General features: G+C 42.3%; 1 protein-coding gene across 1 annotated transcript; it reads right to left on the bottom strand.

The window, feature by feature from the left end:
* Window positions 1–167: 167 nt before the first annotated feature.
* Window positions 168–13,370, bottom strand: AHCY (adenosylhomocysteinase; the record flags this gene model as incomplete). Its single annotated transcript, XM_010281495.1, has 7 exons — window positions 168–504; window positions 3,641–3,835; window positions 7,935–8,052; window positions 8,969–9,056; window positions 9,914–10,121; window positions 12,990–13,112; window positions 13,345–13,370. Coding segments are annotated over 7 exons (890 nt in total), but the record flags the coding sequence as incomplete, so codon positions are not given.
* Window positions 13,371–15,542: the final 2,172 nt, after the last annotated feature.

Genomic DNA, 15,542 nt, shown 5'->3' with positions numbered 1-15,542 from the left:
AAGCATCTCTGAAGAAACCATTCCCCATCTTATTGGTTAGTCTGTTCAAAGAGGCTGTCAGCCATGTGTTTGACAAGACTACGCATTTTCATTTAGCAATCTTCCGTCCTGCTCTCCTTATTGGGACATTAGGAGCTAATAAAAGGCGCATAGGATCCTTTTCACCATGACATTAGCTAAGTAACCAATTCTAATTCCAAGAGTCAGAGTGATCCTCTTTCACTAAGAAATAAGGCCCTGAAGCTCCCTTGGTAAGGGGAGGGGTTCTGCAGCACTGAAAGGAATATTGTTCTTGTTCTCAGAAGCCCAGCACACACAAGAGCTTTGGAAGGTTGTATCCCTGCACTTTGGTCTTTGGGTAGTGCCACCTGCTCAGTATCTGTAGTGGTCTGGCTTGAATGGCCCATCTCTTGATAAGCCTAGGTATTTGGCCTGCTTGTCACTCAGCTTTGTCAGCTTCACACACAGTTTATCCAGATGAGCAGCAGCCACAGCTTCATCCAGCTGGAAAAGAAAACATTGAGACAAGAATATTAGCAGAACAGAGTCCTGTTAGTTCAGGAAGTCATGCTCAATAGTAAGAAATGAATATGTGAAAACCGACAGCAGCCCCAAGGAGGGCTTAACAGACTGACACTGATGAACAGTTAGGCAGCTCTTTTCCTGCCAGTATACCCCACCCGCTTGAGTGCAGAGGCAGCTGTTTTGAGCACAGATGGAAAAGCACCATGCTTTTGACAGAGTCAATTTAAGCATAAGTGAGACAGACAACCTTATAATCAAGCAAGACAACCAAATAATCAAGCCCATTTCGATCTCATTTACATATTCACATCTATCCAACAAGAACAGAGATCAAACTACTCAGAGATAAGAATATCCAGTTTGGTAGAATGGTAAAATCCCAGTCATGTTTCCACTACAAAGACACCTGGACATACTAGACTATCATCTTACAATTTTAGGTAAGTTCTTATACTGGGGCAGGGGAATGTATCTCCTTTCTAGATATCCCATCTTGGAGGTACATGTATTAAGTAGTGAAATCCAGAATCATTAATTCAGCAAGAATACTATCTATTGGCATTGTCTCAATGAAGACTAAAGCCAAGGTGGGCTGTAGGACATAGGCTCAGAAATGTTGATGTACTTTCTTTATCCCAGAGGTGTCAAGCAGACACACAAATTCAAGGGACTGAAAAACATGTAAAGTTACAATACAGGTAAGTGCTATACAAGATAGGTGCAGAACAGTCAGAAAACAAACAGTAAAATGGCAAACTAGCTGCTATGTCAGAAGGGAATGTACAGCCATAAAAGGTATTCAAAGACAGAAAGGACAGCACTAAGAGGGACCAGGTACTGCTGAGTTACAATAGAAGGACAAGTTTGACCACCATTTGCCAAGGAAACAGATAAGGTAGTCTAAATTCCAGCAGCACAGGAAAGACTGGCAATATTTCCCCTATACTAGTTAAACAGATGTGAAAGGTTGCTATATATTTGAAGGGCAACAAATCAACAAAACAATCACAAGCCAGATCTTCAGCTTGTGTGCACCAGCGTGTCCTACAGGATTCAATAACTAGTCCTAGATTTCCCGCTTAGAGTGTAGTAACAAGCAACTACTCTGAAGTAATCCCATTGTAATGAACCAGGTAAAAAGCTACATCTGTACAGAGTATAATTCACTGCAGCTCAACCTGCTCATAGAAGAACTGCCAACATCTCTTAAGAATGTGGAACTGACAACATCTCTTAAGAATCGACACAGCCGAAGATGTACAAGACAAAATTTAAAACATAAGATGAAGTGGTTGAAGAATGTGGAAGTGAATCATGAAAGCTACCAAACACCACATAAGAGTCAGGAAAATCATGAAAGAAAGAAGAGCTAACTGGAAGGACTGTGTTTAGAAGGGCAACAAGTATTTAAGCTCAGTAGACCCTGCCAGAAAAAAAAAAGGTTAAAAAATTAAGTGCATATCTGGTTGACTAGACTGACATGTGAAGATCTGATAGGTGCATTTCCAGCAAGTTTAAGACAGACTATACCCACTTGAACAGGAGATGAGTCCCTGACATTTCCCACATCAGGTTCTCAAACTGCAGTAGAGAGAAGTTGTTCCACAGCTGCTTCAGCTTGGGGACTTCAAGCTTCTTTAGACAAAAAGGTACACAAATTTTGATGAAGGTAAGCTGACATTCTTACCTTAAAAATCAGACAAAACCTGACCATAAGGATGGATATAAGATTTGGTGCCAAGAACATGGACACAACAGTTTGCCTAGATTTCTAGGAACATACACTGCAGAAATGTGTGCATATTTGTCACAGTTGATCAAAGTGATAGTCTCGCAAAGAAATTGCAATGTAAGATACTTGGTAATTCTTAAATTTTATATTTGGACCTCAAAGCTACTACACAGAACAAGGAAAGATACTATTCAGAAAATTATCAGAAAAGCTTTTCTGCCCATCTTTTGTTGGTTCTAACAAGGCAACTGCTTTATTCTTTGAAATCCTCTATGGAGTGCAGAGGGTAAAAAGAGTATTTTGTCACAGTATATGAACCTGAGAAGATCACTGCCATATGCTCCACTAACATGCAACTCTAACTGATCTGGGCATTAATTCGCATTTCCAGTTCAAGTATGCTTACTAAAATTGTTATTCAGGAAGAAGCCACATTAGCAACATTAGACTATCATTTTTGAGATAATTGTCAACAAAATTTTTCCTTTGAAGATGATTATGTGTCAGCTTGCTGATCAACTCCTACATTGTATTTCTGGTATGCTTTGCCTGATCATTAACGGATGTTTTTGGAAGCTTAAGTCCTTCAGCAAACTCTTCATGAGTAAGCCCAAACATACACATTCTACTTCCCAAATGAAAAGTATTTTCACATTTAGTCTCACACCTGGTTGCATTCCAAAGGCAGTGGATTCAACTCCAGCATCTTTTTCAATGACCATCTCAAATTCTCAGGCTTGTTTTGGAAAATTAAAACCAGGTTAGTTTTATAAAAGAAATTTGTGAGTTGTGACATGATCCAGATTTTTCCAAGAACAAAGAATGCAGAGATGAGTTTAAAGGGAAACCGGAGGGAATCTGTCATTAATATTTTATGAAGCTATTAGGACCAGATTGTGATAAACTCTACTCAGACACAAATGGGACCCAGACTATCAACCACAGTAAAAGCAATTTCTAGTTTCACTCTAGCTTCAACACTGCCCCCCTAGCCTTTGCCACTGGATAGGCATGTGAAAGGTTAATGTGAATGCTGACATTCAGCAGAAGGAACAAGTTAATCGGGAGAAGTCCCCTGACTATGCTGAGGTAGCACAGGGCTTCCCAGCACCTTAGGTAAGAGCCTCAGGTCAAGCCAAAAGGTGACTGGATGTTCCTATCGCACATGACAGACAAGTCCCAGTTCTGCAAGACAGGTTATCCACAAAAACAGCCCACTTCAGACTGAGCATGAGCACGCCAAGCAGTCTGAGGGACAGCAGCTCATTGCAACAACAATATTCAGTAGGAAAATGAACTCAAGCACAAACAAAACAAATCTACACAATCACATCTGAAGTTGGCTTCCTTACAAGCTTGCACCTTTCTGCTATTCTAACTCACCTTCTTTGGCAGGAAATGGACTCCAACAGCGTATTTGTCACTATTGGTCCACAGCTCGATCTGTGCCAGCACCTGGTTGGTGAAGGAGTTGCTCATAACAAAGCTAGGGTGACCCATGGCACAGCCCAAGTTGACCAGTCGGCCCTCTGCTAGCAGTATAACATGACGGCCATTCCTCAGTGTATAGCGATCCACCTGGGTGGGAAAAAGCAAAAGCAGAATTGATGTCAGGGTAAGAGAGCATTTTAAATCATGCAAAGCTTGGTGGGCTTTCTTCCCACATCAATAATTCAGCAGTGGGCTTGCAACACAGACTTTTATTACACTTGAGGCACTGCTCCCTCAATCCCCAGCCAGTGCTAAGCCTGGGGCTATTCTGGACTTCACACAACATTAACTTAGCACCTGCTTCTTATTTAACCAATTGCCCAGTTGTTCTGGTTTTTCCACATGCATGTTGTCTCAGATGACTGTGGTGGAGAGCATGCTGCTAGCAGTAAAATGCAGTTTATGTATGCCTAATTTATCTGGTGTGGAGACAGAAGAGAAGAGGGAACACCTCTGCATGCAACAGTCAAGAGCCTTTGCATCTAACACAAGGGTAAGAGCCAGAGTCCTCAGTCTGCTGAAACTGCTCCCCTGTAACTCTTCCCACTTCCATAAGGCCAGTGCTTTACAGTATAATAAACAGCTGTCATAGCTTCTGGTGTACCCTCCTTTGCTCTCAGGGTGCCAAAGACACGGTCATCCACTCAGACTGATTTCCAAGCTAAGCTGGGGACAACAGGACTCTGCACAGAGAATCAAGTCTCAGATGGGCTAAGGAGATGGGTCTTCAGCTATATGAGAGAGTCCCACACAATTCAGAAGATAACATCACTTAACACGTGCCTCAACTGTCAGTCCAGATTGGGCTCCTGCAATGTTAAAGTTAACTCCGCTTCTCTTTTCCACCAGTGACTAGCTCTTCTCTCCCCTGCCTTCACCCCTGTAGGAAGTTACAATATTAAAGCCCAGAATTAGATGCCAATATGGCCTATAAGTTAGAAAAATAAGCAATAAATACCAGTGAATATTGAATGTCACACTGAGCATGTGGGAGTAGAGCAAACCTTTGGAAAGACTTAAAAGATAATCAACTAACTTTGTCAAAGGTTAATGCTTTAGACAAGTATGTTTATCTTATACTGTCATAGCACAGCAACTGTGAAAGACCTAAAGGCTCCCCCCCACAGCTGTATTTATACTTTTAGTCTCAGAAGTTATTTAATATGAAGGAAAACACACATCACTTTCAGTTTTATTCTTAGAGCTTTGGCCTGTAAGTTAAAAGCCATGCAGGATGAAGCTTTAATTGTTACAATACCATCTTCTGAAAAAATATCTTTGCGCAGGTCCTTAGCAGAGATATAGTAAGTAAACCAATACAAACCATTTTATTAGAACAGGTGTTTTGCCTTTAGAGCAGGTCTGTGCCTCTACCTGTCTTCCCCAGCTATGCTTGAATCACAGCACTATTTTCTACTTCTTGGGTTCATATAACAGAGTATTATGTTTTCAGCACAACATATACAGACAGTAACCACCTCAAAGAGAAGCCCTAAATAACATTAATTTCAAAAACAGTACAAGAATGTAGGGTTAGTAAGAACGCTCTCCAGTAAGCAGTTGCAATATTTCTTATGGATGTTGATTCTCCATTGTGGACCACCAGTGACAGCGCTCAGCCCACCCAAAAAATACCATATGGGCTAGCATAAGATTATAGGAGGAAGCGGCCAGAAAGCAGAACACTAAAAACCCTGAGAACAGCTACAATATCACTTATATTAAACATTATATTTACAGATCAAACTACTACAAGGTAGCAGTTAAGTAGCATTTCAGTTTTGAAGTCTGAATCAGGTGGTATAGGTGTCAAAATGTTATATCCATATAATATCCACGCAGCTTGCACCTGGGATAGCTGCTGGCTTGTGCATGAAATCACATACCTTTGGCAATCTGCTGGCATGACTCATTCAATGCACCGGGTAACACAGAAAATGCAAATTAATGTCTTTGCACAGAAGCACATACAAAATAGTAGTGGTACCAGCAGAGGCTTAAGTCACAGCCCAAGGGTAAAGTGCTATTTTCCCCAGTAAATACTCTCAGCTTCAGCTATCTGTGCATCAAGCTGAGACAGAGGTTGTCCACTCAGGGCTGTCAGACATACCTTTTACAAACTTCAGCTAATGGCTTTTAAGCAAACATATTTGACACCCACAGCAGGCTGGGCAGCTATTTTCACAGCTTTTGCTCTGTGAGCAGGTATCTCCTTAGTGTCACACTGAACATCCTGCTTGCACCTGCAGTGGTTTATGTAACAGACCTGAGAGATTCAGGGTAGGAGGCAGGTCTTCAGCATTAAACCATATGGACGACCTTGACTCTAATCCCATCCTTTTCAAAAGGTAGTATTCTGGTTTTAACCAGAAACTTGTTACAGTTTTCGTACCTTGGACTAGACTGCACCTCACTGCACCTAATACATGTGACAGACTGGCTCCTTCAAGACAGTATATAAAGAAAAAGGGACTGCCTCTGCCAACAGTGACACAATTTTTCATATGGACTTTGAGCCACATTGAATGGCCATGTGCAGGTAGTTTGTATGTTATCATACTAACACCCAATTTAGCCTTCAATGTTTACTTTTTGAGCAATCCCAGTTTTAGTTTTAAAATCTGAGCTACCAGAAAGCAGGCAGCTGGCTGCAGGCTCCTCTAGGACAAGAGCTGTTGAGCAAAGTCAGCTCCACACTAAAGTCACAGAATCACCTGGGTTGGAAAAGACCTTTAAGATCAAGTCCAACTGTTAACCTAGCACTACCAAGCCCACCACTAAACCATGTCCCCAAGCACCTCATCTATACATCTTTTAAATACCATGGGCAAGAACAGAGTTGCATGTAGTGAGAACTTGAGGGTCTAACTTCATACCTAGTTGAGCCCACATAGTGTCCCAACAGCACAGAGGATACTGAAAAGACTCTCAAAACTGCTTAGTAAGTTCAGTGTGGGTGGCCAATAAGCCACAGAAGAGTTATGCAAATTGGAAGGGCAGATTGAGATCTATTAAGACATATGCTTGGGTGTGGTGCTTATAAGGAAGTAGAAAACCTGTCCCAGAATCCTGCTATCAGCAACCACACTCCCTCTTTAAAAGGTAACTAGAAGTCCCATGCCGAGTCAGACAAAGCCTGGTTTCCTTCGTGGTGTTCTCCCTCAGTGCTGGTGTTACAAAACAGTTTTGATTTAGTTTAATTTTGTTTCTGTTTTAGAACACACAGCTGAAAATTTGAAATTTTATATCCCTATTTTCCTGTGTAGCTACAGCCGTAGCTTGAAGTAAATATATGGTGGGAATGCAAGCTGAGCAAGGATAAAACATCTTGTCTTGTCTGCCCACGCATAGACTTCTGGTCTACACAGGTTTCTAAAATGAAGCCACTAAGTCTGGAGGAGAAGTCTGAGTTTGGCAGACCTCCTGATAGGCTTTCCTACGGCTTCCATCTCTGACTAATAAAAAAATGCTTTGAAAACAGACATGTGAATATTTTCAAACCTTGACAGAATCCCAGAATATATTCCCTTGAGATTCACTCTAATCCTGGCACCCTGCACCAAGGGCAAGACTTTTCTGGTGCACAGCAGTACACGAGCGAGCAGCTTCCTGAGAGGAAATTCAGATCCGATAGCAGGCAATCTATGAGCTCTGTTATTAAAAAGTTTTATACAGCCTCTAATGGTCTGTCCTGTATTCATCATCTAACTTTCTTTTTGAAACTGAGTTTGTTTTCATCTGGAGGCTATCAAATAAAGCACTTTTCCATACCTCCTCACCATAGCCCAAACAAAGCTGACTTCCTGTATAGAATGAACTTGATGCAGTTAATTTTCTACACAACTGCCACTAAGGGGTAGGCTCCTGTTTATCAAGGAAGTAGAAACATGGAGAAAGATGTACCATACCACATGCCTCTAGCCAGAGGCCACACTGTACACTTGGGCACTGGCTGGAACCAATTGCTTTAATATCAACACAAGACTGACATGTTGGTATTAGCTTGTTCCAGGTTAATCAGGGAAATGCAGTGCAGAATCTCCATTCTCATCAGTCCAGAGCAACACTGGCCTCCCAGAAAGCTAGAAACAAAGTACCTGAAGAGAAAGAGCTCCCTTTCTGGAAACAGACATGGAGTAGCTATTGCTTCTTTCTAGCAGGAGAGCTTGTGCAAGGGCTGTCTCACCTGAGGTTTAACATTCACCGCCTCTACTGCATTTTCATTCAGCCACTTTGCATCAACTTCCACATCAAAATGGCCAATATTACACACTATGGCATCATCCTTCATCTGCTCAAAGTGCCTGCAAAAAAAGGTTGTATCAAGAATTAATGCACAAAAAAATTTTTCTTCAGCACCATGCTCTGGTCCATAGCTCTGCTCAACGAGAAATGAGAAGTGCCTGGCTCACTGACTGCATTTGACTCTCACAAAAGATGTGAGAGTTCGGTAATCTTCCAGGCATGTGAAGTCTACTGGAAAAAAACTCTCAAGTTTCTAGGGAAGGACGTTTCCCAAGGATGTAAGAGGTTATTGGAGAGAAAATATTTTCCCCATATGGAAAGTAAACCTATTTTGTTTAATTGGTCAAAAATGAAATACCTACAGTTATTCTCTTTCCCACACAGAAGAAATAGTTTTCTTCACGACTTCAAAGTTTCCAGCAGATTTACATCTCTAGAGACTAATGGCCTTATCTCCTCCCACTTACTCTCATCTTCCACTACAACATGTGGAATCATAACAGCAAAGGTAGGAATGAGTCTGTGTAGAGTGGAGGTGCTATAAATTGAGATCTAAGAAGCAATAACAAAAAACCTACAGGGTAGTTTGAGAACAGGCTAGTATCAAGTCCGCTATGTGTACTCACAGATGGAATCACTTTCAACCTTTCCCTATCTCCTTTTCTGTTCACATTTATGTGTCCTAACACAGAATTTAGCTCTGATTCTCTCATTCTCCAGAAGTCTATCCCTCTACACTTTTTGTTTCTCCATTATTACATGCTGTAATACAGAAACAATTGCAACATGGCAACATCCAACAGAACTGAAAGACCAAAACCCCAACCTCTCACTAAATGGATGCTAAATTCTGATACCCAGAAGTGAGACTGTGTGCTAACCCTCACCGCAGTGCTGACAAGTTATGATTGTACTTAAAAAAAACAATCTAACCGTACAGGTATGCTTTCACTAAAGCAAGTGGCTAGACCATACCTGCCCTGAACAATGTCTGTGCAGCCAGTGGTGGTAACAAAGATATTGCCTTCTTTGCAGGCCTCCTCCATGGTTGTAACTTCATAGCCTGAAAAGAGAAAAGGTTATTCCTCTACTCAACCATCAGCACTTGTTAAAAATGGGCTACAATATTACAAGTAGAAAAGTACAGAGAAAAAAATCAGTAAGAGAAGTCTGTGCCAACACCTAGCCTATGGAGGGTTCAAGTTAGTGGGCATACTTGTCTTACTAAACACCAACACAGCACAAAAATATCTATCCCTCACCTGTTTCCAATACGTAGATCTATACATTCAATGTCTTATGTCCACAGGTGTAGTTTCTGTCACAGCACTGAGACTGGATTCAAGGTGTGAAATTTGCAAAGGAAAAGTGCACCCACAACACCTGCAGGTTCTAGTCAGGTATGAATGGAAATGGGAAAAAATAATACTACGAAGCAGAGTTACATGAGGCAGCCACAGAACAGAAGGAGCACAGCTTCCAGAGCATGCCGTGAGCACAGCTGGAAAGGCAGAGAACATGGAATTGCTCTCCAAAAATCTACTGAAGGTAACGCCTGGTGTTTTACTGTGGAGATATTCTAGTAAAGTCTTAACCCACAATGCAGGTTAGAGTTGCACAACTTGAAGATAATTAACCCCCCTCAAAACCATGCTTACAGCATTATGAAATTGTGGCCTTACCCCACTACGGTCTTAGTATCCTTAACTCCAAGCACATCTTCAAGGCCTATACTAATAAACTCCTTCCCTAATGGTAAGGAAAGAATTCCTACAGTTAAACTGGAGACACCTCTACCTCAACAGCGACAGGGATGAAACCCCCTGAAACTTTCTTGGCCCACAATCATTTACTGCTCTACACTGACATGCAGACACCCCCGTCAGATGCATTCATTTCTGCATCTCCTTCAGTTCTCACCTTCCATGGCTGCCTGCAGTGCATTGATGGGATCAATTTCAGTGATGACGACTCTGGCTCCAAAGCTCCGCAGGGCCTGAGCGCAGCCTTTGCCCACATCACCGTAACCTGCCACAACTGCTACTTTTCCAGCAATCATGACATCTGTAGCACGTTTGATGCCATCGATGAGGGACTCTCTGCAACCATAAAGGTTATCAAACTTGCTCTGCAGAAGAAAATGGAGCTGTTTCAGAACAGATGAAAGTCGCTCAAGTAAAAATTCCTTAGAGGAACAAAATGGACTTATATGCAAGTACTACAAACCAGGAGACTGACAGTCAGCTCAATACTTTAATCACAGTGAGGGATGAAAAGAAAATAATCTGGTTTGATGTTTTGATTTATCCAGTTTCAATCTATATAGTTATACCAGATACAGGCTTCAGCACACCCTTGAGAAACTTTTCATAACTATGTTGTGTCTACTGGCTAAGACTTGGACATGTTAAAAGCTTGTTAGAGGTAACCTGAATTTATCAAGTAAAAACACAAACTCTTGCGTACAGAGGTAGGTCCAAGTTCCTTAACCAGATGTTCACTAGTGCACTGCTGCTGTTGACCAGACAATGAACTGAATCAAGTGCCACAGGTAGGCAAAAGACATCAGGAGAATATCTGGCCAATTGGTTAGCACATATTCTTATCTTTGCAAGACACATGCACCCTGCAGAAGCAGCAAGCTGCCCACATCAACCATGAGAAGTTGGTTCCTGCAGCCCAGCGGGAGAAAAAAAAAAAAATCACATCTTCCCCCAGGAACAGTTATACTAACACTGCCAGACCTCACCACTGCTCAGATCTAGAAAAATCCAGCAAGCAGCCATTCACAATACTGGTCACCGCAACCAAGAACCCTGGATTTCATCTCTTAATGCCCCATCACACAACATCCTCCTACTGTAACATTAACACATGAGCTTAACAGACAGACCTCCAAATCAAAATTCTCCTGCTAAGTCAGATGTCCACTCCACTGGGGACTCCACTTGATCCACTTGAACATCTTCCTAAACTCAGAAACACATTGCTGTACTGATTTTCATAACGCTCCTTTTTCTCCTTGGGCCCTTTGTTTTGACCAGGAAGATGGGCTGTATAAACAGATTTGATTATCTGAAGAGTTACAGAAGCCAAGAATTTAAAAAAATCTGGCTACCACAGTTGGGCTATGCTGCCCAAGGCAGGGGTATAAAGAACTCACCACTCACAGCAAAATTCTGGTCTTAAAGCCTGCGCCGTGCTTTCTACAGCCTTAGGTGACCAATCATTCTTGCTTTCACTTAACACAGTTAGTGCTCTGCCTGCTATAAGCAATCTTAAGACTGCATAGCTAGATGTGAGTTGGGGCACTAATCTTTCAATTGGCACCTACTTTGCAGCTATGGCTCATGCCATTTATCCTGTGTAAGATGTTACCATTTGGTTTTTCAGTCTACAGCTTATAACTGTAAATTTTTTTATAATAAAATAATGCAAAGTCCATGTATAAAAATATTGCAGCTATGACTCCAATGCGTTATCTGAGCAAGTTACAAGGTACGGTGGCATACAGCTCCCAGCCTCAGAAGCTGGACAAGGACTAATGTGTAAGAAGTTATACGTCAGATCCAGAAGTTCCTGACTCATTTGCCATTAATATTTCAGAAAATCTGTGTTACCCAGCCTTCAAATTCCAAAGCTAGTGCTAGTTGGTAATCCTCTTTCCTAGTCCTCCAGCAGATTTTCCTTGCAGTATAAGCCTTCTTATGGACCATTCAGCATGGTCAGATTTGATTCCTCAACACCAAATCCCCCAATTGCAATCAAAGCCTTCCAGGTGCCTGTGCATTCCCATGCAGGCAAGGTAGTAGACTGCCACATGCAGACATCTGTCCCACCCAGAAATACATTTGAGTGGTAGGAGGGGAGAACAGAACTGGATGCTGGCTGCCTTTTCTCCAAATACTGGTATAGGAACCTGGCACTAAGTGAAAATATCGAACTGGGAGAGCAGAATTTGTCCGCTCAGTTGCATGTCTTACTGGTAACTGCAGTTAGTACAAATCTTTTACTACATAAATACCAAACAGTACTTGTAAATAAGCACTTGTTTGGCACTAAAGTGAGCTCAACCCAAATCCACTCAAGAGGCTTTAGAAACATGTGATCTCCAAAACTACTAAACAGTACTAGTAGTTGTTATACAGGAGGCACAAATGCAGGTGAAGAGGATATAGAAAGAAGCTTCTTCCACGATCAACTGGATTCCAGCCCACTAGCTATGAAATAAAAATGTCAGATGCATCTTTGAGAGCAGAAAGGAAATACTCTTCAGATAGCAAACTGCAGAGAAAGCAGGCCAAACAGTGAGAACTGCCATGCCCAACAGGATAATGTTAGTACAGCAACTTGAAATAGATTTAGCAACTAGGTTTAAAAAGCACCTAGACGCATAAACCTGAAGTATGCCTGAAATTCCTACTATCATTCATCTGCATCCAAAAAGCACCAGCACCCTTTAAACATCATTCTCCCTCATCCCTCAATTCACCAGGAATTGTCTCGGGAAGCAGTAATATAGCTAAGCAAGGAATAAATACCTCCTGTCCTATCCTTTGCAATTGCTGCTCTCAGAAATACCTTCTCAGATCAATTGACCTTTACCAGCCCCAAGCTCATGCAAGTCACACTTTTCCAGGTGTCACCTGCTACCCACCCATGGGCTTTAAGCTACTCAGAGTGAGGACATGCCCCTTGCCACAGGAACTGACTGTACTGCAGGAGCCATGATTTCCAAACGTGTTTTCACATTAAAATGCAAAAGAATGCATGTCCTTAAATACAAAAAAGCCCCTGATGTTCTGAAAACAGTGTATTTACAACAGCATGTCCCATTAGAGACATCATGGGCTCACTTCAAGGATATGATGAAAATCTGTTCAGTAACAGGTCAAGAATAGCTCAGTGAGAAGGAATACTTGCACGGGAATGACAACAGCCCAACACCAAACTGGTCAGAGAGCAGAACATAGCAGACGGGCTCTAGCTGCATTACCTTGGTGACAGAGTCATTAACATTGATAGCTGGCACTTTCAGGGTCCCATTGGCCTTCATCTTGTACAGGTTGTGAACTCCAGTGGTTGTCTCTTCTGAAATACCTCTAATTCCTGTGAGGAGAGTAAAAGGATTCACCTTAGAGCTAACACTGCTGCAAACCAACACAGGTGCTGGGAGCATCCTCCAGAGGCCTAGGTTAAACAAACCCTTTTAAACAAACCTAGGTTAAACAAAGCCTTTGCACGAAGCAGGGAAGAGATGAGAACCCTCATTTGGATCCTCAAACAGTAGTTTGAAACTTCAAATCAGTTTCTCCCCATACAAGGCAATTAAAAGAGCAGGACAAAATATTCTTTGGAAAAATGGAATGGACCAGCTCTAGACCAGGGAATCAGGAAAGACCCCACTCTAACCGTTTTCCTCACAAAATGATCAAAAAAACTTTTGCAAAAAAGGCAAGATGTTCACCTCAGTGATGTTTCTCCAGCCTAGCCCATTCTCACAAGGTGGCTTGAAAGGAGATGACACCTAGATAACCACAATTAAATCTAAAGCACTTGGATCAACTGAAAAAAGTTAAAAAAAATCAAATACACAGTTCACCATTCCCAATCCTCATGTTGTAATCAACTTCAGCTCCAATTAAACAGCTGACACCCACCAAAATAGGTGGATACTAGCTACTTGAAACTTCGATTTCATGGGTGTTACTAACACAGTCAAAATCATTACTTTAAATATATCCTTGTTTGACAACAGTGCAGGAGGCAGAGACCAGAGACAAAGGACTGTCTAGAAAAACACCAGCTTCATATAATGGACTAAGAACCTGATAACAGAGGAACTGTCATGCGTTTACCTGACTCTACATTACACCAAAAAGTCAAAGCTCTGAAGGCACCCCCTGCTTTAAGGGTTCTAACTCTTTTTGGACCTTTTGACAGCAGCCAATTGTTCAGAAGTGGCACCACTGCACATGACTTCCGGATCTCTCTCCTCTCTCATGTCTCAATACCACCTCATTGTATATAAACTGACCCATTGCTATACTGGGCAACACCCCGATTACTTAGAAAGCCTATCTGCACAAAGAGGTATGCAATTTATGACAATCAGAATAAATCTGAAACTAAACTATCCAGTCTGGCTGAATTTCCACAGTAGAGGATATGGTAATTATGTTTAAGGACTGGAGGCATACCGCAAAACAATTATTTTGCTCAAGTATGAACTATTGGAGGAAGATAGAGGAATTCTGCTAAATCAGGCTGAATCCACCAACACGAGCAACATCTCTATACAGAGATCCATGGGGCACTTGGAGCTAATTCAGATTCACAAAAGGGAAAATATGAAAACAATGAATATCAAGTTCTACATATACAAGAGATTTATGCAGAGAAGATATTGCCCCTCCAGACAAGTGACCTCTCACATTGACCTCACAGAATAAAATTGAAAGGATGCTTGTAAGCAAAATAATTTTACAGTCATTTTGATAGAAAAACCTCTGAGAAATAAAAAACATTCATAAATTGCTCTGCCCTTTTACTGACGAAGACGTGACAGCCCAGGTTATCCTGTGTGAGTGCACACAGACAGAAATTTAGTCCTTTTCATACCATTTTTCTTAGTTCTCCCTTACTGTATGATATATAATCACTCCTAATTCCTACATACATTTTTATCTACACTATCCACAACCTTCCTAGTATTTCAAAAAGGTAAGCACTAGCCTTCCCATTTCACACATAGCAAAAGCAGAGGGGCCAAAGGACTAGCCCAACATCACCAGCCAGCAGCAACAGCAGGGCTCTTAAACCACAGCCTACGCACCCCTCAGTAGCCAATATTACTTTAGGGATGGGCAAGTGGGAACCAATAATAATAACCACCAATAAAATCCCAAAAAAATGTGTTTGTTAATTCTGGGTACCGAAGAGAAGTGTCCAAATGTCACTAACCCCCCCAGCCACCAGTACCTGTGAGAAGTTCATGGGACAGGATGAATAACTAGAAGAATCTCCTCCCCAAACAGCACACAGAACACATTGCTGTTGGGCAACAGTGTCAGCACAGCCCAAGCTGGGAACAGGTACAAAGCTAACGAGATCGGCACCTCCAGTTGAGCAGCTGGCTCTGCCCACAGAGGACAAATGAAGGGGTCAGCCCCCCGAGGGGCCTGCAGGCTCCAGGGAGACTCCTTGAGGCCAGAGCAGGACCCCCTGCAAAAGCACTGGAGGGCAGGAAGGCCAGAGCATGCATTTCAGAGCCACAGGTACCTACACCCTCCAGGCACCCAGGGGTGCTGTGCCTCCCACGCACGGCTCCTGGGAGAAGGCAGGCAGGGGCTCTTCCGCAGCCCCCAACCCTTTGTGTTTCAGCTGCCCAGCTGGGACAACAGCGACAGGGGCCCAGGTCACCCCCCAGCAAGGGGAGGGCGAAAGGGAGGAAAGGGCAATCCCAGATTTGTACCAGAGCTCAGTTAAGTGAGAAGGAATAACGCTCGTTAAAGTCATCTTCGAAGCTGGCGGCCCGAGCCCCGGCGAA

The sequence above is a fragment of the Phaethon lepturus genome, unplaced genomic scaffold, assembly GCF_000687285.1.
Source record: "Phaethon lepturus isolate BGI_N335 unplaced genomic scaffold, ASM68728v1 scaffold15722, whole genome shotgun sequence".
In the NCBI taxonomy this organism is placed as follows: domain Eukaryota; kingdom Metazoa; phylum Chordata; class Aves; order Phaethontiformes; family Phaethontidae; genus Phaethon; species Phaethon lepturus.
This window is presented reverse-complemented; position numbering and strand designations above follow the sequence as displayed.